Source organism: Tyto alba, unplaced genomic scaffold (assembly GCF_018691265.1).
Source record: "Tyto alba isolate M040663 unplaced genomic scaffold, T.alba_DEE_v4.0 Super-Scaffold_26, whole genome shotgun sequence".
Classification (NCBI taxonomy): Eukaryota; Metazoa; Chordata; class Aves; order Strigiformes; family Tytonidae; genus Tyto; species Tyto alba.
Window position 1 is genome coordinate 1,564,822 of NW_024881300.1, and position 26,587 is coordinate 1,591,408.

Genomic DNA, 26,587 nt, shown 5'->3' on the forward strand with positions numbered 1-26,587 from the left:
AGCGCGGTAGGTGCTTCAACTCCCCAAGCGTGATCTAGGGATGGAGAGGAGCACCAAGACCTCTTTCTGGGAAGGTCCTGGTACTCTAGGATCGAGCTGAAAGTGCCCAGCTCGTGCCCTCTGTGGGAAGAGACAGAGGGAGGTGTGTTGCTCTGGACATCCTGACACACCTGGGCTTGCACAACCAGCAAGGAAGGCTTGGGCACACGGATGTCTTCCTCTGCCTTGCTCCTCTGGGGTAGGTGTTCCGCTGCACTGATGCTCAGCATGTTCTGGGACTTAATATTCTGGGGGATGAGCTTGGGATGCAGCCTGCTCCTGAGCTCCTTTGTGCTTCTAAACTTCAACAGAAGCCATCTTCTGGTGGGTGCAATGAGACAGCGGCTATCTCCGTATCCCGAATACCCTTGCATGACGAAGCGGGGACCTGGTGGCCTTTGGGAAGTTCAGATACCAGTAGCCTGGTCTCCTCTCACCCCGGAAAAGCCGTAGATCCAGCCAGGACTTGTTGGCAGATGCTGTCTCTGTTGGGTGGAGAACCCTGTGTCCTTCCTCTTCCTGGTGCTTGCCTGCCCACTGGTGTAGCTCGGGAGGATCGAGGAGGCGCCTCGGCAGATGTCAGTCCTTGCCCTGAGCCGTGTTCTCCCCAGCCACCTCCTTGAGAAGAGCTGCTGTGTGTTGTGGTTGGGCTCTATGGAGACGCCGGCCCTGCAGGGAGATGGTTTCCTGCCTTTGCTTTCACGCCGGAGCTGGTTTCAGAAGCGCTGTGGCCCCAGGTGCGCGCGGCAGGAGAGCAACGTCGTCCAGCCCTTCCAGCGAGCACCTTCTCCTGAGTTATTCCACCTCTGGGAAGACTCCTCTGGGAGCCCTCGCTTGGCAGATGGCAGCTCAGGCAGCCTGGAGCTTGGTGGCTTGTCAAAAAGGAGCAATTTGGGGGGACAAGGCAGCTGGCACCCTCCATCCCAGCTGATGCTCGTCATGGGGACCCAGGCTCTGCTGGCTCCCTCAGCACCTTCTCCCGTGTCTCTGGCCAGGCCAGCTGAGCCAACATTGAGAAATTTTGGGTCCAGTGAAATCCTTGAAGCACTGCTTGAGGCACAGGACAGCTTTCCGCTCTGTCCTGGATCCCTTCTGGCCCTCTGCCTGGTCCAGAGCCTTCCCTGGGGAGCAGAGTGGTTGATGTGCTCCTGTTTCTCCAAGGAGGCCGCCTAGCCTCTGCCTCTCCTCCTCGCTTCGGGGCAGTGGTTTTGTCATTTTGGCATGACACCTGGGGCATTTCTGCTCTGGAGAAGCCCTGCCTGCAGCACCCATCCCCACTAGCTCTCCTTGCAGATGCCCGGTGCAAGGTGACCTCCCGGCGCTGGGAGAAGGGTAGAGCTGCCCTTTTCGCGCTTACCGGCCGTCTTCAAGCAGAAATATGTCCCCATGAACCGCCCTGGGAGGCTGTAGGGCAGGGCAGGGTCATGGACCCTCAACCCTTGAAGTCTGGAGCCGCGGGGAGATGCTGCTGCTGCTGCTGCTGGCTGGGAGGCACCGCTGGGGTGTCCTGCTCCCCTGGGTGAAGCCAGGGGGGGAGGAGAAGGGCTGGCCAGGGGTGTCCTCTCCTCCCCGGTGGGCCGTGGGCGCCATCGCTTTCATTTCGCTTCTCTTGCTCAGGCGGTAAATCTCGCCTGACGGGCAGGAAGAGGCGCTGAGCGTCAGGAGGGGGGGGGGGAGGAGGTGCTGAGGCGGCAGCGCTGCTCGGTGCTTCCTCCCAGCAGGGTCCCTTTCCCGCGGCACCCAGGGATGCTGCCCTGACACCCACGTCCCTGGGTGGGCGACCCAACCATGGCTGTGTCCCCCGGAGGGATCCCCGCTGAGCTGCAAGGTAAGCATCGCCCGCTGCCGGGGCACCGATGCCCCGTGGAAAGCGCCGGTATGGGGCCTCCTCGGCCCCAGTTTGCCACGCTGGGGTTGGCAGAGCCACTTTTGGGTTCCCCAGCGGCAGCACCTGCGGTTCAGGGGGGTCCGAGCAGGGTCTGGGGCAAGAGGGCTGCTCTTACCCCCAAAGCTCGCATGCTTGAGGACGCTGCTGGGGCCAAGAGCATCCCTGGAGAACGGGCTGGATCCTCAAGGACGTGATTCTCCATGGCTCCTGCTGCCCGGTTTGTGGGTGCAGCCTGGTGCTGCTCACTCCCATGGGCTTGGGGTCCCCTGGCCATCTCGGGGTCCCTGACAACTCCCCAGGGAGGCACGGCCCGCAGCCCTGCCCCAGCTCCCCAGCAGCGCGGGGGTTGCGTTGAAGTACCACTGCTCCCAGCCTTCTCTGATTGAAAAAGCAAAAGGCCGGGGTGCTCCCGGGGGTCCTGCAGCCTCATCAGCCCCACCGAGGCTTGCGGCAGGGTGGGAAGGGGCTGGGTCGCTGTGTCCCCCCCCCAGCCCCACGTCCCGGCTCTACCAGGATGGGTCCCTGGGGACGTGCAGCTCTATCCACTGCGTCCACGGGGCTCGGCGTCGTGAAAACCTGGTTTGCTTGGCATGGTGGCGGGGGGTTGTGGTTCTGGTCCTGTTCCTCCGAGCGAGAGGTGGGACTCAGGGGAGGCGGGGAGGCGATGCTGGAGGCAGGAGCACTGTTCCACAATGACTGTGGGGAGCGACTGGTTTGCGAAGGCGGGGAGGTTGGCACGCACGACCACTCGGCGGGGAGAGGTCCCAAAAATATGCAAAAGCAGACCACATCCCCGGCTGCACCGTGGGGAGACAGGGCTTGGCCACCGCATTCCTCTCCAGTGGTTAATTCGGGAAGGAAGGAAGAGAAGTCAGGGCTCTCTTGTCGTTCAGTGCTGGCTCCCTGTGAGCGAGGCAGCATGTGCAGCGTAAGCCAGAGCCCCCAAACCCATGTGCTTGGTCCAGGCTGCAGAAGCCGATGGGGAGGTGGGTTTATCTCCCAAGCAGCAAACAAGACCCAAAGTCGGTGAAAAAGTACGTGTGGAGGGAGAGGAGTTGATTCAGGAGGGGACTCAGGGGACAGTATCCCCAAGGGCAGCAGGACACGCGGGGGAGGACCAGGGGGTGGCTTCAGCCACCTCACTTTGTGGGGACATCGGTCTTTTCAGAGGGCATCACCACCTTTCTGGGGACAAAGAAGGTCCTCCTGGTGACGAGCATCCAGCTGCAGGTGAAATCCAAGTACGACGACTATATCTTGGTAGGTGCAGAGTCTGGCCTGGTTCTGGCTTTCCCAGTTTTCCCAGGCAGCTGTTTTACGGCTGCGGCGGAGGACAGGGGTGGCTTCCATGTCACCAACAGCTCCTTGTGACACCGATGTCCCCCTGCCTAGGTGCTGACGCCCTGGCGAGCCTACGTGCTGCCGGTGATGCTGCCGGTGAGGGTAAGTGCCGGGGACCCTGCGCTGTGGTAGAGCCCCGCAGCTCCTGGGAGGGCATCGCTCAACTTCTTGGGGCACCAAGTCTGGGAAGCCGCCAGGAGCAGGAGGAGGTGAAGGGGAGGGGGTTTGGGTCGGGGGGGGCATGGCCAGGCGCTGCCCAGGGCGGGGGGAAGGCTGGGAGCAGCGGGGGGGCACCCGTGGGTCCCCCTTCTCCATCAGCGCTGGGGCTGATCCTGCTCCTCTCACCCACAGGTTCACAGCAGCTTCAGCTTCCTGGAGGTGAGGGAGATGACGGTACGAGAGCCCAGCTTGGTAAGTGGCACCAAAACCCAAGGGCAAACCCAGCCTGGGCACCCACCCCACCTTGTGCTCGCCTCCCCCCCACGGCAACCCCTGTCCTGGAGCCCACCGTGGGGTCTGGGGGTGTCCTGGCCCCACTTTTCCATGTGGATGCTCACCGGTGACGATCTGTGAGGGCACCACAGGGTATTTATCCCTTCGCCACCTCTAAAGAAATCCTCTTATGGCCTCGCCCAGGGTATCACCCTCGGGGCTGGAGGTGTAGGGGGGGCACCCAGGGGTGCTGGGGGCGAGCGTGGGTGCCTGTGCCTCTTCCCCTCTGGCAGCCGCAGACAGTGCCCGGCCGTGGCACCTCCCGCTCGGCAGGGACAAGGTGACAAACGGCTGCTGGCTTACCGAGGCGAAGCCAAATTTAGCAGGAGGGTGTTTTAAACCCCGGTTAATCCTCTTAGAGAGAGGCGGGCGCCTAGGGCAGATGGGGTGGGTGAGGACCAGGGAGGAGAAGAACGGGATGCCCCGGTGTGGATGTGTCGGACAAAACGGGGGGGGGCTGCGGTCCTCATTAACCTCTCGCCTGGCTTTTGCTCGTTAAAGCATCATCAGCGACAACGGCCCCAGCCTCCGAGCAGGGTTTCTGCTGCTCAGCAGGCTGTATGGCTGGGCGCCGGGGGGGGGGGTGGGGGGGAAATAAAGAGGAGCTGGGCAGAGAGCGAGGGGTTCTGGGGGTTGAAACCCCAGGGTTGAGGGGGGGTGAGGCATCTGCCTGGGATGGGGAAAGCCCAGGGGTTGGTTATTAACCTGTCCCACCCCCCCCCCCACGCTGCCTCCCGCAGCCCCGGGCGCCGGCAGAAGCACTGTCCTCAGCACAACACCAGCAGATAATTGTCATCTCGCTCCCACGCCTCAATCAGCATGTAATTAAATCAAGGAGCGTGTTGCCATGGGATTTTTTTTTTTTTTTTTTTTTTTCTGGTAGGAACCAAAAAACCTAAAAAAGCCTCCAAACCCAATTAGTTAAAATCAGGGAGGAAACCTCCATCCTCCAGCTGCGGCTGCTGCAGGCAGGCAAGGCTATTCTCACCCCCGCTGCTTTGGGCTGCTTTTGCATCAGCTTAGCTTGAATTCTGGGGAGGTTTATGCTCTGTTCTAGCACGTTACGATCTCTTTAATGTATTTGATCCTAAATTCCCGGTGCTCGCAGCCTTCCCGGTGCTCACAGTGCTCTGGCTGGGTTTATAAGCAGCAGCTGGGAGTTTGCAGCGAGGAGCTGACGGCTGTCACCATTGTCTCTGGGGGCTTGGGGACACTGTGTGCTGCCAGCTCGCTCGGGCATCTCCCGTCCTTTGGACCCCGCAGGTTGTCATAGAAACAGTTGCAGCATCTTACGCCTTCCGGTTCATGTCCTTCGATGATTTGGAGCAAGTTGTCATTCACGTCACCATGTCACTCAAGAAGGTCTTTCCAGACTCATCCCCTGGGTAAGGTTCTTCCGCTCCTCAGGGGTAGTTGTGTAGGTACCAGAGCAACCTATTTGCTCAAAAAAGCCCCAAATATGAGATAGGTTCACAGTAGAGCCTTTTAACGGGAGAAAACACACTAATGGAGGCCAGACCCTGCTCCCCAATCGCATTGGGAAGAATATTTCTGGCCACCCTACACACAAGAGTTGTGGCTAAGCATAAAGTGGTGGGGGATGCTCTTCTCCCAGCCCACCGCCACGCACCCCTCTGATCCTTCCCCAGGATGCTGCTCAAGAACTCCCCCCCCAACCTGTACGAGAGGATCCGGTGGATCACCGACTCGCTGGAGGAGATGCTGCAGAGCAGCCCCGGGCCCTGTGGTAAGCCCTTTCCCCCCGCCCAACGCCTCCCCCCCCAGGCAGGACCTGGAGGGTTGGAGCACCCCGGGGACCATCACAGCCCGATGTTCATCAACTCTGGCTCTGCTGACAGCCCCCGCCGCTGCAGGCAGGGACACCCGTGGTGACTCAGGTCAGGAGGAGCCCTGGGATCTACGTGGACCAAGCAGAGCCAGCCGCAACACCCCCACCCCCCCACCCCCCCCGAGTTTTGCGATCACTTTTGGGCTGGCAAAAGACCACTCAGGACACTCTGGCCCCTTTGAGGAGGGAAGGGAGAGCCCTCACCATCCCTTTTGAGCCCCTGCCATCCCTCTCCTGCTTCCAGCCCTCCTCAAAAGTCTCCTCCGTGTTCCCGTGGGGGAAGGTCTGCCACCAAGACTGCCTTCTCTTCGCAGGGGGGTTTTCGGAGACCTACGCTGCTTTGTGCGATTACAACGGCTTTGCCTTCCGCGAGGAGATCCAGTGGGTAAGAGGCAATGACAGCGTGCTACCTTGGCGGGCAGGGAAGCAGAATGCTCCCAGGGCTGCTGGGGCTGGGAGCATCCCAGGGACCAGGGACTTTCCAGAGCCGGGAGCTGCAGTTTCACCTGGCTTGAGCGGGGACCCCCTGATTCTTGGTGGGGTGGAATTGAAGCGCAGGTGGGGATGAGATGCCTTGGACCAGGTTGTCTCCCAGACTGGAACGTAAGGCTCCTAGGAATCTGGGACCTTGCTGAGTGTCCCTAGAAGAGGAGAACCCTGCTGGGACTCAGCCATGCTCAGGACAGGCTGTCCCTCTCTTCCTCTGGGACACCGACTCCAGCCCACCTCTCCCCCCACCCCCGTTCCCACCAGCCTGGGGGTGTGTTGCCTTCTTTTGGCCAATCCCTACAGAAGTGGTCTGAGACCCACCGAGCCCCCCCACCAATGTGGGACACGTGGCCTGGCAGCCACAGTGCCGGGGGAGGTTTTAGCCTTGGGGTTTAGGCAAGGATCTCCCCGGGGGGAGGGTCCCCAAGGGCTCGGCTCCCTCCGTCAGCGCCGGGCATCGGAGCCCTCCCCAGGACGAGGTGCTGAGCCTGATCTGTGTGTCCATCCCTCTGGGCAGGACGTGGACAACATCTACCACAGCCAGGACTGCCGGGAGTTCAACCTGCAGGACTTCAGCCACCTGGAGAGCCGGTGAGTCCCCCCAGCCACGCCGTCTGCGGTGCCCCGTGCCACGCCAGCACTCACCCTCACCCTCCCCTGCCACGTCAGGGGTGACCCAACACACTCCTCCGCTCATGTTAGAAGCTTTTATCGCTTTACACGCTTCAGGGATGCCACATCTGCAGGGTGACGCTCGCCCACACCAAAAACGATGAGCCCCGTCCCATGGGACGAGGGCCCCGAGGGGCTGGGCAGCCTCCCCTGTGCCTTCTCCACACTTAAATAAGCCTGCGAGCAGCTTACAGAGGTGAAAACCCAACGTCACGGTGGCTTCTCGCAGCTCGTGGCTGTCAGGTGTTTCTCTATGCAAAGCACCCGGTGCCGCTCGCCTCCCCGAAACTTGGCGCTGCCCCCTTGCCAGCACCCCAAATATCTGTTATAACCTTTTAGTGGGGCCGTCAGCTCAGGCTGTGCCCGGAGTTGTCCCCGTGGGGCTCAGCTGTATCTCGACCCTGAGAAAGATGGAGCAAGGGCTCGACTCTGGGGGAAAGCAGATGTTGAGCGTGGGGAGTAGTGAGTCAAAATTCTGGGCTGAGCATTTTGGGGAACAGAGAGGATCTGTGTTCAGCTGGCCAAAAAGGAGATGGTTTTAGAGATTTCTTTGGGCTGGGAAGTCAAAAAAAAAACTTGTTTCCACTCAAGCAAAACCCATGTCGTTCTTTACACGAGAGCTCAGAATTAAAAAGAAAAAAAAAAAAAAAAAAAAAAAGCAGACGCTTTGACAGAAGCATGCAAATGTTCTGATGTATTTTATTTTCCATGAGGGAATAATCTGGGGAAGCTGAGCTGTGTTTGTGGGTTGCCATAGACTCATGGACCCCAGTCCTGCTCTGCATAACACTGTGTTGGGGCACCCTGGGGTTCAGTGTTTCGGGACATCCCAGGGTTGGGTGTGCTGGGGCACCCGTTTGGGACCAGGCTTGGCTCAGCCTGGCCCCTGAGCCCCGTGTCCTCCTCACCCGGCAGAGACGTGGCGCTGAGTGTTGCCGCCTTGTCCTTCAACCTGTGGTTCACCAAGCTCTCCTGCAAGGACTTCAGGCTGGTGAGTGCTGGTGCTGTGGCACCAGGTGCGCCGGCGGTGGCCGGGTTTCCAGAAAGGTTTTCTTCTCCCCTGCCAGAACCAGGAGATTTCGGAGCAGCTGCTCTACATGCTCAGCAAATCGGTGACACTGGAGGAGCTGGTGCTGGAAAACAGCGGGTTGAAAGCGTAAGCAGAGGCGTTGCAGGGCCCTGGGGCGGTGATGAGCAGAGTCTCAGCAGCCGGGTGGTGGTCCCCACGTGTTGATGGAGCAGGGGGGTCCACGGACCCCTGTGTCAGGGGGGTGTCGGTGCCTCATCCCCTCCACAGCGTGAAGCTCGCTGGGAGCAGAGACCCCAGCAAACATCACCGGCCCTCGGAGATGCTCCGCTTTCTGCTGCCACATGGCAGGAGCTGGTGGCACGTCCCTGTAAGGCTACGGGGTTGGTGGCCGTGTCTCCTGGAGGTGGCTGGGCCCTGATCAGATGGGTGACCCTTCTCCCCACAGTGACTTTGCTCAGAGAATGGCCCAGGCGCTCAGCAACCATCCCGACTCTGTCCTGCACACCATCAACCTTGCTGGCAACCAGCTGGAAGACAGAGGTACCCAACTTCTGGGCCGGGATGAGTGTACACTCATATGAGAACTGATGTTCAACTCTGGATCCCACCAGCAGCCGCCCCTCTGCCCCGGGGGCTGTAGCTGGGGGTGGGATGGACACCCGCCTGCGCTGTCACGGCTTCTCAGGGCTCTCTGCATTTTCATCAGGGATTGTGGCCTTCAGCCGGCACGTGGAGAAGAGTCCCAAGGGTCTGCAGAGCCTCAGCTTGGCCAGGACGATGCTCACTGCCAAAGGTACAGCCCGGCATCCCGCTCACTGCCCAGCACAGCGGTGCTCAGGGCCCCAAAGGGGTGGCTGGAGAGGCTGCAGGGACACCTTGGAAAGGGCATCTCCAAGGACGCAATGTCCTGCTGCCCCGGCTGTAGGAAAGTGCCCCTTCCTCTGCTCCGTGGCTCTCCCCACAGCAGGGGACCCGTGGGCATCCACCCCTTCCCCTCTCCCCAAGCAGGGATGAGCACATTATGCAAGGCCCTCGCGGATAGCAAAGCCATCGGATCCTCCCTCCGGCACTTGGACCTCTCTGGAAACCCTGGCACGCTGGCTGGGGACGACATCGGCGTGAGTGCCCGGGCTGCGATGGGGTGAAACCACCTGGGCTCTGTCCCCAGCGTGGTTTGGACAGCTTTGGTCTCCCCTGGTCTGTGCCCTGCCTTGCAGCACCCCAGGGATGGGGAAATCACGGCTGCGACACCTCCCTGCCTGCCTGGGGGCAGTTGAGGGGTGCACGGGGGACGCATCTCCTGCAAGGAGGTGGGAGATGCCACCTGGAGCAAGGATTTATCCCAGAAGCGAGCAGTGGCGTGGGGTCTGGGTGCCTCTGGGGCTCAGCAGGAGGGCGAGGAGGCAGGCTGGAGCTGGGATTTCTGGGCTGCAGGGTGCTGGGTGGGGGGGGCTGGGGCAGGGTCCTGGGCAAAGCCACTGAGCCCTCTCTGCCCCCAGAACCCGCAGAGCCTCCTCTGCCAGTGCCACTCGCTCTCCCACCTCAACCTGGCCGGCACGGACTGCTCTTTGGATGCTGTGAGTACCCACGCAGGGGGGCCCGGCAGCGAGCCCCGGCCCTCAGCACCCCCCCTCCCCTCCCAAAACCCTGGTGCACTGCTCGGGGGTGCTGCCACCCCATCCCGGCTGGCACGGGGCTGCAGAGACAGGGCGTACGTGGGGCAGCAGGCAGCCAGCCCAGCGATGTCCCGCTCCTTGCCCACTGCCACTGGTGGGTTGGGGGACTCGGGGTTCAGCAGAAGGGAAAAGGGAGCCCCCAGCGTGGGGCAGACCCCCTGAGCATCCCCCCATAGCTTATCCCATACCCTCACCCGTCCATCCCTGGGCTGGGTCCTCCTTGGCACGGCTTGCGTCCCCATGGCTCTCATCTCCATCCCGGCAGCTCTTTGGAGCCCTGGTCCACGGATGCCACACCAGCCTTGTCCACCTGGATCTCTCCAAAAACGTGTATTCCCACAAGTAAGCCCCTGGGACGGTGAGGCATGGGGGTGGGGGGGGGAAGTACATTCCCCGGGCGGCTGGCAGCTGAACGCCACGTTGTACCCGTCCTTTTCAGGAGGGTGAAAACCATCTCCCCTGACATCAAGAAGTTTTTCAGCCAGGCCTGCGCCCTCAGGCACGTCTCCCTGGCGGGTACCAAGCTGCCAGCAGATGCTGTAAGGTGAGGTGGGGCTGCGAGTCCCCCGAGGGGAATGAGCATGGCCCCGGGGGCGGGGGGGGAACCTCGCTCAGGGCTTTGCATGTTGAGGGTGCTGGTGGGGAGGATGGAGGGGGCTGGGAGAGGCAGAGCTCCGGGAAGGATGTCTTCTCCAGCACCCCGCTCCCCCCTGCCTGCACCAGGGAGGGGGTGCCCGGCGGCGGGTGCTGCTGGTGCCCCCGTTGCTTGCAGCGATGGGGTGGCTTTGGTGACTTTTCCAGGGCTTTGCTGCAAGGGCTGGCAGACAACAGCCACATCAGTGACCTGCGCCTGGACCTCAGCAACTGCGAGGTGAGGGGCCAGCACCCCTGGGTGCCATCAGTCCAGCCAGGACCACCCATTGCGGCGGTCGAGGGGGCTTGCTCCCTGGGGGGGGGGGGGGGGGGGGGGAAGGTCTGTGCCCTGCCCGCTGTGGGGCTGGGGTGACCTTCCCGACGGCAGGCTCTCGTTCGCAGGGCTCGGCGCCTCCCCTTGTACTGATGTCTTGCTGTTTCTTCCAAGCTGAGATCAGCGGGGGCCCAAGTCATCCAGGATCTCATCCCCGACGCCAGCTCCATCAGCGACCTGGACTTGTCCGACAACGGTAGGTCGGGTTTTTTTACCCCGCCTGGGAGAAGATCTTCTCCATCTGTAGGTTCTGCCACCAGAGGCACCTCGTGAGCTTGCAGGGAGTCCCCGGGGAGATGGGTAGAGTCTGCTGTGCTTGCCCACCTCTTGACCGCGCTGGCTAGTGCAATATTAAACTGCTCTTGTCACCTGTAAAAGTCCTTCAGCAGCAGGACCTGCAGCGCTACGGGCTGTGACTCATGGGGGTGAAGGCACTCAGCGGCCAGCTGTGGATTCCAGCCTGAGAATTACCACCTCATTAAGCTCTGACGGCTTTTTATCCCCCAAAACCAACCACCCCTCCATCTTCCCCAAGACAGGCAGTCCTCACATGTGCTCTTCTCCCTCTGCTGATGCCTTTCCCAGTGTGCCAGGCCTCTTCCATCACCTTCCAGCATTGCATCCCATGGTGGGCAGCGGTGGCGGCCCCTTGCCTCTCCCCTCATTCAGAGAGAGCATCTCCAGCATGGCGAGCGGGGTGAATTCCCCTCCTGCCTCAGGACTTGCCAAAAAGTCTCGCTTCGCATCTTTCTTGGTACAAGGCTCTTCAGCTCCCTGAATCAGAGGTGGTTTGAAGCACTGAAAAGATCTCCCTGGGCTGAAACTCTTCCCACCTCTCTTCAGGAGTTTGCAGCCTCTGCTCTCAACCTTGTCCTGCTGTGGCCTCCGAAGCCATGGGCGAGCAATATCCTAATTATCATCACCTCCGCCAGCTCTTAATTTCACCTAAAAGGCCCTGAACCTTAAAGCAGCCTTGCTAAGATCCCACAGCAGACCGTGCAGCTCCTTGACAGCCAGATGGCTCTGGGGAAGTTGATGTGGTCTAACGTCCTTCAGAAACACGCTTAGGCCACCAATGCTCCAAAAGCTCGCTCGTTTACCTAAAATCTCCAGCCGACCTTTGCCAAAATATGCTTCTGGCTTTGGCTTTCCCAGCAGAGCAGCTCTGTGCAGGACAGACAGTCCCACAGCCGGGTCTTGGTGCCTCTTGCCCTGGGCTGGCAGAGCGGCCCGGGGAGCAGATCTCTGCCCGTGTCCCTGCCCTGTGGGGGGGATGTCGCCTTTTCTTGCTGAATTCCCCCCCGGGGACGCTGTAGCCATGAGGGTGGGAGTGCAGGCAGCTGCCTGCAAGCTGTGAGAACTCATCCCCACGTTGGCCAGGGTGGGGGGGTGGGTGATGGAGGGCTCAGTTCCCTGCGGGGTGGCAGAAAGCAAGCCCTCTCTCACTCCGTAAGCGCAGCCTTGGCACCCCGAAGAGCAGGAATCCCAGAGCAGGGTGCACCTTCCCCCGGGGTCACTCCTCAGGGACCCTGGCTCTGCACAGGCCTTTGATCTCCTTGGGGGGGTAGCCATGAAGCGGAGGAAGATGCTCAGGAGTTGCGCTGGGCATCTCTCCACCATCCCATGGTGGGTGTGCAGGTCTCCTGCGAGGGACCACCTTGGTACCGCTTGGGAGCATCCCAGCGGGTATCTCCCATCCCTCACAGGCTTCGACCCCGACATGGTGACGCTGGTGCTCTCCATTGGCAGAAGCAAGTCCATTAGGCATGTCTCTCTGGGGAAAAACTTCAACATCAAATCCAAGTAAGTGCAAAGCCGCAGCGCCCGGCCCAGGAGCCGTCCTGGCACCATGCGCCCGCCTCGAAACTCTCTCCTTATTGAAAGCCCGTGGGCTGGTCAGGAATGCCAGGGGCTCCCTGCTCGTCCTGCCTGCTCCAACTCCAACCTGGGGCTGTGGGGGGCCACCGCGCGGTCCCAAGGGACTGCAGGCACTGCAGGGACAGGTCACGGCCTCGGGCAGGAGCGGGAGCGGGGACGGAGCTCCGCCAGCCGCCCCTGTGGCCTCGGGGGTGGGATGCATGTGTGTAACCCCCCCCCCCCCCCCCCCCGCCTCTCCCGCAGGGAGGGGCTGTTGGATGTCCTGCACCGCATCGTCCAGCTCATCCAGGAGGACGACTGCGTAAGTCCGACTCGCCCCCAACCCCCCCCCAGCCATCCCACCACCACCCTCCCACCATCCACCCCCGCACAGCCTCCGTGCCGGGGTGCCGTCCAGATCCCTCCCAGCACAGGCTGGGAGCAAACCTCCCTCCCTCCCTCCCACTGCCGTTCGAATCCTTCTGCTCTTGTTTCCCTCTGTCTGAAGCAGATGCTCAGATGGAGAAGCGAGAGCTGTTCCCGTTCATCTGGGAAAGCAGGAGCCTGTGTCTGGCTAAAGGCGCGAAGGAGATGCTCAGTGTAGCCTGGCTGCAGCCCAGCTTTACCAAAAAAAACCTCTTTCCTCCTCGCTGCCTGCCAGGCCTCTGAGCTAAATCCAGGGTGTTGCCTAAGCACCCGTTGCCCTCCTGGTTTTTGGGGTTCAACATGACTTTGGCTCTCCAAAACCAACGCTGGGCGGTCGCAGCGGCTGCCGGATGGGGCTGGAGGCTGTGTCTGCAAGGGTGACACGCGTCCTGGCCACCTCTCCCCCTCCCTGTCCCCTTTCTAGCCTCTCCAGTCCCTGTCCGTGGCCGAATCACGCCTCAAGCTGGGAACCAACGTCCTGCTGAGTGCCCTGGGCAGCAACACCAGCCTCATCGCTCTGGACATCAGCGGCAATGGCATGGGGGACACGGGGGCCAAGATGCTAGCCAAGGCCCTGCAGATCAACACGAAGCTCAGGTAGCAGCAGGTCCACGTCACCCTCCGGGTGCCCTTCCCACCTTGTGCTGGGTGGCCCTGATACGGAGGTCCTGGTTGTGGTGCTGATGCCATCAGAGGAGGCTTATCCTGGCTCCTGGTGACCACGGATATGTCCCTGGGCCATTCCTGGTGCTCGGTCAGGTGCCCTGTGACCATATCTCGCTCTCGTGGCAGTCATCTGGCAGTGCTGGCAGGGGACATGTGAAGGGCAGGAGAGAAGCTCAGTCCTGCCCCGGCACTTGCCAGCTCTTTGCCAGGCTCCTGCACAACCCGGATCGCTGAAGCCAAACCCTTGCGGTCACTGCCCTCACCCTTCCCTCTGGCATCAGTTCCTCAAATGCCTTTTTTTTTTTTTTTTCCCTGACCACAAAGGTGAGGCAGGGTTGTTTGCAGAGGGTGGGGAAGGGTGTCCCAGCCAGGGCTGTTCCTCTGGGGGACATCTGCCCCCACCAGCAGGATGGTGCCTGACTGTGTCCTCCCTGCCCTTTACTCCCTCCAGCCACCCAGGAACTTTACAGTCCCTTGCAAAATCCAAGTTCAGGTTTTGAACATTGCGATTCAGAGTTTTAACCCCATTTCTAGGCTTTCTGGTGCCTGAGGTCAGCCTTGGGCTCACTCTTCCTAGCACTCGGTGGGTGGGCACCCCCCTTGGGGTGTGGGTAGGGCTCACTAGTCTCCCCTTTGCAGGACTGTGGTTTGGGACAGGAACAACACAACTGCCCACGGGCTCCTGGAGGTGGCTCAGGCTTTGGAGAGGTAAGGAAGGAGCCGTGTGAAGGAGAGGCTTGTTACCACCAGGCAAAAGAGCCTCTGGGGCACCACGATGTCAATGTCCCCAGGGCCTCTTGTCCCCTTGAAGCAGCAAATGCATCACACTCTTGCAACAGAGGTCCCAAGGGAGTTGGTTCACAGCTCAGGCCTTGCAACCAGCAAGGCAACTTGCCACCCGTTCGGGTGATGACACCTTGGTTACCGACCCCAGGGTCTCCCCTGAGCTCTGCATCCCAACCCAGCCCAGCCCCGTCTCACCCAAGGCAGCCCCCAGCGAGCCTGGGGGCGGGGGGGTGGGGTGGGGGGGATCCCATGAAAGATGGGTAGAAGCTGTCCACCTGCCAAACCCACCGTCGGGTCTGGTGTTTGACCATGGAGGTTCTCTGGAGGCCTGAAGGAAGAGGGATGGATGGATGGATGGATGGATGGATGGATGGATGGATGGATGGATGGATGGATGGATGGATGGATGGATGGATGGATGGATGGATGGATGGATGGACGGACGGGCGGGCGGATGGATGGATGGGTGGATGGACGGACGGACGGACGGGCGGACGGACGGACGGACGGTTGGATGGGTGGATGGATGGATGGATGGGTGGATGGGTGGATGGATGGATGGATGGATGGATGGATGGATGGATGGATGGATGGATGGATGGATGGATGGATGGGTGGATGGATGGATGGATGGATGGGTGGATGGATGGATGGATGGATGGATGGATGGGTGGGTGGATGAATGGATGGATGGATGGATGCACGGATGGATGGGTGGATGGATGGATGGATGGATGGATGGATGGATGGATGGATGGATGGATAGATGGATGGATGGATGGATGGATGGATAGGTGGATGGATGGATGGATGGATGGGTGGATGGATGGATGGATGGGTGGATGGGTGGATGGATGGATGGATGGATGGATGCACGGATGGATGGGTGGATGGATGGATGGATGGATGGATGGATGGATGGATGGATGGATGGATGGATGGATGGATGGATGGATGGATGGATGGATGGATGGATAGATGGATGGAGAGCCTGGGTGGGTGGTTTGCTGATGGCCGGAGTTCGGCCATCCCCATCTCCGGGGTTGGACCTCAGGGCAATGCCTGGGCTGCCAAGGGGTGGGCTCCGGACCGCCGTCGCGCCTGTGGGGCAAGGCACGGCGGGGATGAGCCCCTCCAGGCTGGCGAGGGCTCCGGCAGCACCTGCTCACCCCCCCGTGCTGCCTTGCAGGAATTACACCCTCAAGTCGATGCCCTTGCCCATGAGCGACGTGGCGCAGGCGTACCGCAACAACCCCGAGAAAACGGAGGAGGCCGTGCACAAGGTGGGGGGGGGGGGCTCTGTTGGGGGGGGGCGCGGGGGGCCGGGTACCACCGACACCGGCTGCTGACGGCCTCTTGCCTGCTGCAGCTCCAGTCCTGCCTGACGAGGAACCAGCTGCGGCGCACGCTGCCCGCGCAGACCTTCCGCCTGCAGCAGGGCATCCTCACCACCTCTTCCGAACAGGTTTGCCGGCCAAATTGCCGCACGGGGAGGCCCTCCCCCCTGCCCCAAACAACCCCGGTTAGATTGGGGGAGCTCCCGCGAGCGGCACCAAACCCCTTTTCGCTTTTTCTGAGCGGAGGAGAGCAGAGCGGTCCGGAGGGATGGGAGTGGGGCCAGGCAGAAAGGATATCTCCAAGAAACCCTCCGGGTTGCATCCATGAGTTTCATGCATATGCAACGCTGGGATGCCTCCCTGCTACGCTCCCCCACGCAGCGTGTTCCCGGCTCCCTGTGCGCGTCTGCAAGCAAATCCCTGCCATGCCTTATCCCCAATTATCAGGCAGGGATGCTCCGGAGGGGGATGTAACCCTCCTGTAGCCCCCACCGCCCCACTGGGCAGCACATCCTTTGCTGGGAAAAATCACGGCGAGGAAGGGAACCGGCAGCGCTGCGCCGGCGTCAGCGTGTGACGCAGCCTCTCCGCGCTCCAGATGGTGAATGAGATCTGCCTGAGCGTGCAGAAGCACGTCGACATCCTCAGCGCCTGCCCGGGCAGGGAGGCGGAGGCGGACATCCTCTGCGCCGAGGAGGCCATCAGGAACGCCAACCTCTCCGTCAGCGTGAGTCCGCCGTGCGGGGAAACCCCTCCACTCGCCCGGCCTCCGTTCGGGATCGAAGCGGGTTATCGATTAGCTCGTGCCATAAATCACCGGGGAGCACCAGAATCGTCAGTGCGACAGATGCGCGTCACCGAGCGCTTGCAGAATGTCAAAGAACAGCTGTGAATTTCAGAAGCCCCTTCTAGAAAAAGGCCTAAAATGTTCTTAATCCCTTCCCCCCCCGCCTCCCCAAGTGGCACACAGTTGTGTGCACACACCCCACCCCGGGAAGTGGGGGTCGCAAGGGCACCCCTTGCTCGTGCAACCCCTCCTTGGGAGAGGTGTGTGTGTGCTCCGGCTTTGGGCACACCCTGCAACCCACAGATCCCCACGCTGGTGAGGAACACTCCCCGCACCCCAGAGGTGTCCCTCCTGGGGGCACCTCCATCCCAGCCCCGCCTGGACGCAGCCCAGCGATGAGGATGCCCCTTCAGCCCATGGTGAAGGCCACTCCAGGCACTGTCAGCCCTGCTTTGCTCCTCCCGATCCCACTTCTTTCTCCCCATTGCACCTTCTCCTCCTTCTTCTATACATCTCTTCAAACCACCTCCTCCTTCTTTTCCCCAAATTTACTGGCAACCCCCCCAGGTACTTAATCCAGCGGAAATAGGATTTAAGAGGAAGGTGCCAACGGTGGAGAAGTGGTGAAAGGGATGGGAAAGGGTCTCCCCTGATTCAGGCAGCAGCGTGGCTGGGCTCAGGGGGAGAAGGAGGGTCAGTGGGTGGTGGGGAGCAGCGGGGGATCTGGCTGGGGAGCACAGGGACCACGAGTGGCCACGACGCCCAGCAAAGCAAAGCTGCGTCTCCCCAGCTGATGTAGGTGATGCTCTTCCCTGGGGCAGCCACTGTATTCTCTCTCTCTTCCCGTGGCAGATCCTGCCCCTCTTGTACGAAGAGGGAAACACCCCGTACCAGAACAGCAAACTGCAGCACAAGCTGGAGTGTCTCACAGAGGAAGCGTCGCAGATCTGCAGCCGGGAAATCCAGGTGGGCACCCACGGGGAGCTGCCAGCAGCACGGGATGCTCAGCGGCCTCGGCCCGAGGATAAGGGACACGGTGTCTCCTGGAAACCCTGTGAGTCCTGGTAAAAAAGAGAATGAAAACTCTCCCTTTCCTCCCCAAACTTCAGGCGATCATGCAGGCAGCGCTGGACACGGCGCACAGACTCTGCCCAGCCGTGGTGCAGAAGTCCGGGGTCAGGGACCAGCTGGTCAACGCCATGTCGGAGCAGATCTACCTCCAGGACCACCTCAACCTCAGCACAGTCCTGGACCAGATGGTCACCGACGTCTTCAGCAAGCTGAAGTGGGTGACGTGCCGTTCTTCCTTCTTGCTCGGCGGCTGGTGCTCACCCACGGGGCCAGATGGGGATTTTGGGGACTTCCTACCAGCTGCTCCCCTCCCCACGTGGTGGTGGTGGTGCTGGGCCCTGCCGCTGCGTTTTCCTGCCTGTGGCTTTGCTTGGATCTGGTTCAGCTGTGTCCCGAGGGATCTGGGAATTCCCGTGGGGTGATGCTCCCCCAGATGCATCCCTGCGGCTGGCAGAGGGGAGCCCTCGCCGTTAATTGGGGGGGGGGGGGGGGGGGGGGGATGCACTCAGCATCCTTCATCCCAGACAGCGCCTGCTCCCGTTCCTGCTCCAGCAGCACCCACCCAGTGAGCCGGAGCCCAGGGCATGTCCTGGGTGCTCCTCTGGGTGCAACGGCTGAGCAGCCACCTCCCCGGCAAGGCTCTCCCCTGGGGCGGCCGGCCCCACGGCTTGCAGGGGCTGTGGGCGCTGGCCCTGACACCCCTCTCTCCGCTCCCAGTGAAATCAAACTGTCCGTCACAGCCGCTGTGGCCGACTGCATCGTGGATGCCGTGCTGGGAGACCTGACCATCGCCCAGTGCAAACTGGTGAGCGCCAGGGGCTGCCTGCACCAGCGGGCCGGGGATGCGGGGCTGGGGATGTGGGGCTGGGTACCCCGGCATTGCCCAGGCACCAACCAACGCTACGACCATGGGATTTTATCGTCTGGGAAACAGGACAGTTCCCAGCCAGGCTGGTTTTCCTGCCAAGTAATCCTCTCCCAGTGCGGTCGCAGCAGCGTTAACGTCCCGAGGGATGTCCGGGAGCCGCTGCGTGGTGGGGGGTGCCGGGGTGAAGCCGGGCACCGGCCGCTCGTGCACTGGGGCAGGCGTGGGGCAGCTGCGCCGGGGCTGGCAGCCGGCTAATCAGGCCTAAATCCGCTCGCAAATCCCAGCCGTGGGTCGGGAACGGAGCAGCGCGGAGCACGCAGGGCTCGCTTCAGCCCCCGGGGGACCATTTCAGCGTTTTCTAATGGTTTTAGGCGGAGAGCCTCCCCAAGCAGGGGCTTGACCTCCCGGTGCTGCTGCCAGAGCCAGCTGAGGATGACGCCGCTGCGCTGGCAAGGGGCAGGAATCCTCCAGACCTCGCCGCAGAGGAGGTAGGGCCCGACCCCGTTGCCACCCCGTGATGCCCACGCTATAACCACCTTTTTATCCGCCTTCCCGGATGATGCCGGGCTTAAAGCCGCAGCCTCTCCGGGGGACACGCACCCCCGGCACCTCCCCAGGGCAGCGCTAAGGGAATCAGTGCTGGGACATGGGACTGTCACCCTGCTCGGCCACGCTGCCTGCCCTGCCAGCACCAAAAATATGTCCTTGCGGTGGCCCGGGCTGGTCCCAGCCACACGCGGCCCCTCCGGCCAGCCGGTGTTTCGGATCTGAGATCCAGCCCAGCGCGGCGTCCCGGCCAGGAAAGCGTGCGATCCAACGTCGTGGGGGGTTTCGGTGACGGATCAAGATGAGGGGGTGCAGCCCTGGGGGTCTGGGGGTGATGGAGGGATTGCACCCATCTCCGGGAGAAGCCTGGCTGGCTCCGGCTGCCGCAGGATGCCACTCGCCAGCTTATCAACACCGAAGCCACCGCCGTCCCTCTCTCCCTGCAGTACAAGATGGCCCTGCGGAGGAAAAACAAGCATTTCAGGAGCATTCGGCCCACACCAACTGTGAGAAGTAAGGCCACTGCGCGGCTTTCCCTTTGCTGTTTTTTGGGGGGCTGGCTGGCTCAGCCCCCACGGGTAGCAGGAGAAATGCCCTGAGCTCCCCTCCCCAGGCAGGAGAAATGCCCTGAGCTCCCTCCCCAGGCAGGGGTGGGAGGTTTGTCCGTGACTCGGGACGCCGCGGCATCTCCCCCTGCCCTGCCAGCGACAACCCCGGGCGCGGGCATCCCCAACCCACCCAAGCCCCCCTGGGGACCTGCTACAGGGGAGGGGACGTTGCCCACGGGCGCTCCTGGTGCTGAGCTGCCCCGGGTTGGTGTTGCCCCACAGATCCCTGTGTCCCCGGGGAGGGGGGGGCAGGATGCAGGGCAGGGGGGCGTGCAGGCAGTGAGCGGCTGATGGGCGACTTCTGCTTTTCGGGGTTTTGGCTGTGATGCATATTTGGCTCCAGCTGAAGCAGAGCTCACGCCGGCCCCCAGCACCTAGCACCCAGGTGTCCCCCGGGGACCCCTGATGTCCCCCAGCCCTGCAGCGCCCTGACCCCCATCCAGCGGGTAACTGGGGAGGGGGGGGGGGAGGAGGTGAGGAGCTGCCCGCAGAGCAAAATGGGGGGGGGAGGTTTGTGGGTGCCAGCGCTGGCAGAGCTTGTGCTCTACGGTTGCTACTCGCCGCAGGTCTCGGGGCTTGCTGCGGGGGTCTGCTCGCTCCCTGCCTGAGCATCCCTTCCCCCCCCCCCCCCCCGCCCCCCCCGCAGCATCCCACGCACGCACGGCTCCGGGGACCAGCGGCGGGATCCGTCCCCAGCTACGCCGCAAAGCCGCCGCGGCCACGCTCCCCTCGCCGCGGCGTGGCACGGCGCGGGGGGCAGCCGGCGGCCCGCTGACCCTCTGCCCGTGGGCGAAGGTGACGGTGGCGACGATGGGGAAGCCCGGCGAGGCCGGGTGCCAACCGGGGCCCTCTCACCCCTCGTAGGTGTCTCGGAGCTGGAGCCGGCGGCGGGCAGGGACGCCAGCGGGCTCCGAGCTCACCGGGCGCCGCCGTCACTCAGCCCCGCCGCGCCGCCGGCACGCCCTGCCTCCACAAAGGATGCTGAGCCTGCGAGCAGCTCGCTCCCCTCCACGCAGCCTGCCACCACCACCGCCGCCGGATCCCTTATGGACCTGCCGACCGCCGGCGAGAAGCTGGAGCATTGCACCAAAGCCAGGCCCCGGCCCAACCGCCGGCACAAGCAACCGCCCAGCAAGCCCAATGTAAGGCCGGGGGGTGGCGGGGGGGTGGCAAGGTGATGGGGGGGAGGAATTGTTTGTTTGTTTCTTTTTATTTCCCTTTTTTTTTTTTTTTTTTTTTTTTTTTTCCGATTGGGTGAATTATCGCGGTCGGTATTTGTTGCGAGGCAGGAAAATGAGATGCGCGGAGCCGCGGCTGGTTTATTATCCTGCATTTCAGCCGCTGCCGGAGCCTCCTTGGAGGAGGGGGGCAGCCCAAAAAGATGGTCAGGGGGGGCCGGGGTTGGGGGGGGGGGGGGGGGGCCAGGGAAATCATCCATCCCCTTTTCCTGCTGCCCGCTGGGAGATGCTGAGCAGTGGGAGCCAGCAGGGAGGCAGCGGGGAATGAAAAGAATGAAAAAACCCGCAGAGTTTGGGCGCAGAGGGCTGGCGCGCTCGGCAATGGCTCCAGCTGCCTCTCTCCTGCGCCCAATTTGCTCCCCCCCACCCCCCCACCCCCCCCCCAATCCAAAACCCAGCGGCTGCTGGTGATGCCGGTGGGACTCTGCCGGCCGCGGTGGGGTGGGTTTCACTTCCCCCCCCACACCCCCGCCACCCTAAAGGGTGAGCGGCTGGGGATCCTGCCTTCGCAGCCCCCTCCCCAAAGGAAAAGTAACTTTTGGGTGCAGCCAGCGGAGAGCCGAGCTCCGTCGTCGTCCCCAGGGCTGGATCCTGCCAGCATCCCCTCGTCCCCACGCCACCATGATGTAGCTGGATCCTTCCACCACCTGGAAAGCCCCGGCTTGCATGGCCACGGTGATGCTTGCCTTTGGACCATGGTGGGACCAGTGCTGCCACGGGGCTGGAGGAGAAGTGGGAGAGGTTTCCCAAGGACAGGATGGGTGCTGGAGGCTGGCAGGGGCCGGGCAGGGCCCGGGGACCATCCCCTTGGCACATCTCTCTGCGGCGGGATGGGCAAGCTCGGTACCCGGGGTTGGCCAGGGCTTGAGCGAGGATGGGCTTTGACAGATGCGAGGTGACAGGGAGAGCAGATCTCAGATGGCTGGAACGGCTCCTGAGCGGAATCAATCCAGCCGTAATGAAAAGTCATTATGGATCGAAACGCCGCCGATGGCGAAGCGCCTGCCTCTCGTCGATAGGAAGCCACTGAGGTGGTGGCACATGCCCGGGCCAGGAAGGTGCCGTGCAGGAAGCCTCGGCCGCGGCACGGACCGCTGTGCCGTGAGTGGCCTTCATCCAGGCTGCGGTGACACTCCAAGGTTGGGCTTGAGGATGAGCGTCAGCCTGAAGGATGCAGATGCGGGTCCTCAGAGGGCACCCGCTCCATCACCCGCCACGAGCGTGGGTGTCTCTCTCTTGGGGCTCGGGCGGAGGAAGCATCCCTGCCCAAGGCTTCTCCCCACGGGACAGCGGGGTCGGAGACCTGGCCCGGCTCTAGGAGGGTTTTAGCAGGATTTGGCGGCGTGTGTCACCAAGGAGGGTCAGAGGCACCTTGCCTGTGTGCAACGCAGGGGTGCCTGAGCGTGGGTGGGTGCCATACCCCAGCCACCGCGCCGGGGAGCCACCGGCACCCCACCCGTGGCACCCAGCGGGGTGCAAGGGGCTGGCAGCCAAGCAGGGAGGTGCAGGGGGCCGGCTGGAGCTCCCGACTCCCCAGGAGATGTGGCAGGATTAGTGCTGGGCTGCAGCTGGTAACACCACGGTCTGGCTTTCCTGCTGGATGCACAGCGAGACGGAGGGTGCCAGCACCCACCCCGCACGGACACCCGCTTGGTTTTGCACAGGCGTGGGTGGCACGTGTTCGTGTGGGGCCGGGGGGGGGAGGATCTTTGCCCCGCGCCGGGCTGACGGCTGCGCTTGCCCGCAGGTGCAGCCCGTGGCCTGCGAGAACAGCGAGGACAGGAGCATCACCCGCGTGGACGAGGGGTTGGAGGACTTCTTTGCCAAGAGGCTCATCACAGAGGAGCTGCCGTAAGCCCAGCAGGGTGCCCAGGGTCCCCGCACCCACCCAGCACCCTGGAGCGCACCCATCCCTGCTTTTACCTACCCTGTAGACGCTGCTGGTCCCAGTGCTGAAGGGATGCTGGGGAAAACATCCCACCCAGGGGCGTGGGCAAGGCTGGCGGGAGAAGGCTGGGATAGCAGCCGTGGGGTGCAGGATGCGGCCAGCACAGCACTCCCACAAACCCGGGGAGGGGGGGGGAAACCATAAACCCATAGCGGGGGAGGCAATGGGGCAGCACCCATGGGGTCCCACGCTGGGAACGGCTGTCCTTGCCAGGACAGCTTCGTCTCGGGTGGGATGTCTGGGATCTGGATCCATCCTTTCATGGGTGGGAAGGGGGGGGAAAAAAAAATAATCCCTAAGCCCCTTGGCAGCCTGGAGTTCACCTTTCCCAATACTTCATCTCTTCCCAGCCCCACGGCTCCGGAGACCTGCCCGGGATCAGCCCCTCTGGCCCACTCCGGCTCCCGCACCCTCAAGAAGAAAATTGGGAATTTTTTTGCCTTCAAGAAACCCAAATCCAGCCGGGGCTCGAGGTGTGAGAAGGAGCCCGAGGGTGGCCCTGCTGCCCCCCGGAGCCGGCGCTCGATGCTCAGTGACATTTTACGAGCCCCCAGCAAGGCGGGCGAGGCGGGCAAGCCGCTGAGTAAATCGGAGGAGGGGGGGCTCGCTGCCGAGCCCCGGGCAGAGCCCGAGCACTGCCAGACCCCCGACTCTGCCCGCAGGATCCGGCCCAAGTACTCACGGGAGGGCAAATCCCAGTCGCTCATATTGCTGTCTGGGGAGGACGAGGACGCGCTGGGGGTCAGGCACGACAAGGTAAGCCCTGTCACTGTCACCAAGCCACTGCCACTGATGTTTGGCTCACCCGGTGGGTGCTGCTCCCACCCAAGGGTGCTGGGGGGGGGGGGGTCAGCCAGGCACCGGAGCAATGGCTGGGGAAATCTTCGCTGGGTTGTGGCTGTGCCTCCATCTCCCGGGAGCGTGGCTGGGGGTGGAGACCTGGGAGCCCCACAGGGTGCTGGGGGTGCTGCGCTGGGTGCTGTGCCCCCTGGCAGGGCCGTGTCTGTCTGTCCGTCCCGCAGAAAAGGCACCTGGAGAAGAGTGAGGGCGAGCTGCCCGGCTCCTTCGAGCAGCGCATGCAGGTCATGCTCCACCGCATCGGTGTCACCAAGGGCCCGGCCGCCGAGGGCAAGAAGCAGCAGGTAGGGAGGAGCTCAGCGTTGGGGACAGATCCTGCACCCAAAGGGCGGGCAGAGGGGGTGGTCCATGGGATGGGGGGGTCGCCTGGCCGGGACCGGCAGCACCCAGCTCTGTGCTGCCACTGCCCATGGCCTCTGTCCTGTCACCTAACCCTCAGCAAGGGGACTGGTACGCGGGCTTCTATGCGCTGCGAGCTGTCTGTCTGTCTCTCCCTCCTTCCCTGGCAGGCACCCATCCCCTGCAGTCACCCCAGAGCCTGGCAGCCCCCCGCCCTCTGCCACCCATTGTCCCTGAGGGTGCTGCCACCCTGACCCCCACACTTACCAGCTTTCTTTCCCCTTGTAGAGCAAAGACAGCGAGATCAAGAAAGCCGGCTCTGACGGTGAGGGACTGCACCCTCCCCACCCAGCTGGGCACCCACGGGCTGGGCGTGGGCAGACCCCCCCCCACCTTGGGCTCCCAGCTGTGGCTCCCACCACGTCCCCCCCTCCCTGGGTGCTGGTGGCACGGGGAAGACCCCAGCTCACTGATGCTGGCCTGTGGCTTGTGCTTGCAGGGGACATCGTGGACAGCTCTGTGGATTCCCCCCCCTCCCTGAAGGCCCGCACGCACTCTGTGTCCACAGGTAGGTCACCAGTGGGTGCTGGGGGGTGGGGGGAGCGGGTCACACCACCACCCCCCCCCCCGGGCTGAGGGCTCTATCCTCTCTGCTAGCACTCAGCAGTGCTACGTGGGGACTGGAGCCCCGCACCCATAGGTGCTCAAGCCTGGTGATGGCAGATGGAAACCCAGCCCCTTGCCAGCGTCTTGGAGCGGCTGCAGCTCAGTTCCCAACACCAGGAGCCATCCCCTGGGGCTGGGCACCCACAGCTCTGTCCTGCCTCCCCCACAGACGCACCCTTCCGTGGCGCGCCGGCCACCACGGAGCCCAGCGCCGGCGCGGCCGAGCCCCGACCCACATGGAAAGCCCTGGGGAGGCCGCTGCCCGCCAAGCTGCAGGGCACCGGTTCCGACCAGCCCCGACACTCCTTCATCCCGGCTGAGCCCTGCGGGCTGCTGGAACCGGGGGGCCGGGAGGGCTGGAGCAGCAGCCTGCCACGGCCGGGGAGGAGCACGCCGGCGGCACTGCCACGGAGGGTCAGCCACGGCGGGGAGGGGGGTGCCGGCAGCCCCCTGCCCACGCTGCCCGACGCCGAAGGTAGGTCCCCCAACCCACCGCTGGCCTGTTCCCGGAGCCCTTTGGGGAACTTAGAGCAGCAGGGACCCAAGCACCCAGCACTGGGTGCTGATGGGGGGAGCTGCTCTGAGATTGGGGTGCTGCAGGGCACACACACACACACACACACACACACCCCCCACCCCCGGCCTTGCCAAGCACCTCCCCGATGCTTTTTCAGACAACCGGCTGACGCCGCGGCTGGTGGCACCATGGGGGACCGGCCGCCGAGCTGTGTCCGTCCACGAGGAGCAGCTCAGGGAGCCCGAGTGCCCGGCGGAGCTGGGAAGTAAGCGGGGGCTGGAGCGGGGACCCCTCAACACCCTTTTCACCCCACGGCAGGGGCACGGTGGCATCCCATGTGCCTTTTGGTGGCACCTCTCAGGTGCCGGGGTGATGCCTGATGGCGTCACTGCGCTGGGAAGATCCTGGGGTTGGCGGGGGGACTTGACACTGGGATGGGCTCCGGAAGCAGCCGGGCTGCCCCGGGGTTCACAGGCAGAAAGGGGGGCAGGAGCAGAGGGCCGGGGGGGGGGCTGCACCCCACCAAAACACGGGGCTGGGTTGTGTTTCCCCCAGCGGGCACCGTCCCCCTGCGCCTGCGCCGGTCGCCCGTGCTCAAACGGAGAACCAAGCACGATTCCCTCCCGGGGCCGGAGGGTGAGCCCAGACCGTCCTCGGATGCTGCAGGTGTGCGACGCGCTGCTCCCCCTCCCTCGCACCCCTGCTAAAGTTGGGTGTCGGGGTACGGAGGGTTCCCCGCCCCCCAACACTCACGCCAGCACCCGTGACCTCTCTAGGTGCCACGCCGCAGGATCGGCCCCGCGCCGGGCTGGAGGAGCCGCAAGCTGGAGCGGGTCCCGGAGGCGAGCGGTCGCAAGCCCCGGCACAAACTGTCCCGAATGCACAAGACTCAGCAGCCGTAGACCAAAGATGCCCGGTGCTGGGCCGGGGGGAGCCAGCCCGGGGGCAGTGAAGCCCCCCTGCATGCCGCTGCGCTGTTCCCAATAAAACCCTGCAAGCAAGCGCGCGGTGCCGGGGTGGTCGGCAGCCGGGGTGCGGAGAGCAGAGACGGGGAGCGGGTCTGCTCCGTACCAGGCTGGCGTGGATGCGGCCACGGGGCCGGCTAACGACGGCATCGCCCACCTTCCGCTGCGGGGACGGCCGGGTCACCGTCCCCCCGGGGATGCCCGGGGACCGTGCCGGAGCCCTCGGGGCACACCGAGCGGCATCGCCTCCCCCGGCTGCAGCGGGGGATGCTGGCGATTGTCGGCAGCAGTCGGGCAGGCAGCGGCGGTGCTGGCAGCCAGCCATTTTTAGCGAGCATTACCAGGGCCCTTTCAGCTCCCCGGCTCCTCACCCCGCGGGGTACCGCTCTCTCCAGCCCCGCCAAGACGCAGGTTTCCATCGGCGGGACCGCGACCTCTCGCGTTTCAGCACGCAGCTCTGCAGCCCAGCTCCCGCCGCCCCGTCCCCGCAGCTCTCCCGATGGCACCGGCGTTACCCCAACACCCAACGCCGCTTTCTCCTGTGTTGACCTCCGCTCCGGACCAAATGCATTCCTTACACAGATGTTTACGACAAAGCAGCAAGATGCTTCTTTTTTCTTTTTTTTTTTTTTTTTTCCCCCCCCTTTTTTTTTTTTTTAAT

The 26,587-nt window shown here is 63.2% G+C and overlaps 1 protein-coding gene across 3 annotated transcripts; it reads left to right on the top strand.

Annotated features, from left to right (window-relative positions):
• Positions 1–990: 990 nt before the first annotated feature.
• CARMIL2 (capping protein regulator and myosin 1 linker 2) lies at positions 991–25,962 on the top strand. Of its 3 annotated transcripts, none has more exons than XM_042797426.1 (40): positions 991–1,867; positions 3,096–3,187; positions 3,320–3,370; positions 3,620–3,679; positions 5,024–5,145; positions 5,410–5,507; positions 5,924–5,994; positions 6,616–6,689; positions 7,686–7,761; positions 7,838–7,926; positions 8,246–8,340; positions 8,507–8,593; positions 8,806–8,918; positions 9,300–9,377; positions 9,742–9,818; positions 9,916–10,020; positions 10,278–10,347; positions 10,558–10,639; positions 12,150–12,246; positions 12,565–12,622; positions 13,151–13,323; positions 14,032–14,100; positions 15,368–15,461; positions 15,548–15,643; positions 16,114–16,242; positions 17,155–17,268; positions 17,412–17,587; positions 18,091–18,178; positions 18,613–18,729; positions 19,234–19,300; positions 20,260–20,537; positions 22,381–22,484; positions 22,932–23,337; positions 23,604–23,723; positions 24,067–24,103; positions 24,278–24,346; positions 24,614–24,919; positions 25,119–25,226; positions 25,517–25,627; positions 25,738–25,962. In XM_042797426.1, the coding sequence occupies exons 1-40, from the start codon at positions 1,828–1,830 to the stop codon at positions 25,911–25,913; spliced, it is 4,473 nt and encodes a 1,490-aa protein (XP_042653360.1). In that variant the 5' UTR covers positions 991–1,827; the 3' UTR covers positions 25,914–25,962. The 3 variants fall into 3 exon arrangements, with proteins under 3 accessions (XP_042653360.1, XP_042653361.1, XP_042653362.1); XM_042797427.1 differs by having other exon boundaries at positions 8,809–8,918; XM_042797428.1 differs by lacking the exon at positions 3,096–3,187 and having other exon boundaries at positions 1,733–1,867.
• Positions 25,963–26,587: the final 625 nt, after the last annotated feature.

Coding starts and splice junctions, on each gene's coding strand:
- CARMIL2 (XM_042797426.1), top strand. CDS start 1,828: ATGGCTGTGTCCCCCGGAGGGATCCCCGCTGAGCTGCAAG. Junction 9,378..9,741: donor CGGACTGCTCTTTGGATGCT/GTGAGTACCCAC, acceptor CCATCCCGGCAG/CTCTTTGGAGCCCTGGTCCA. Junction 23,724..24,066: donor CCGAGGGCAAGAAGCAGCAG/GTAGGGAGGAGC, acceptor TTCCCCTTGTAG/AGCAAAGACAGCGAGATCAA.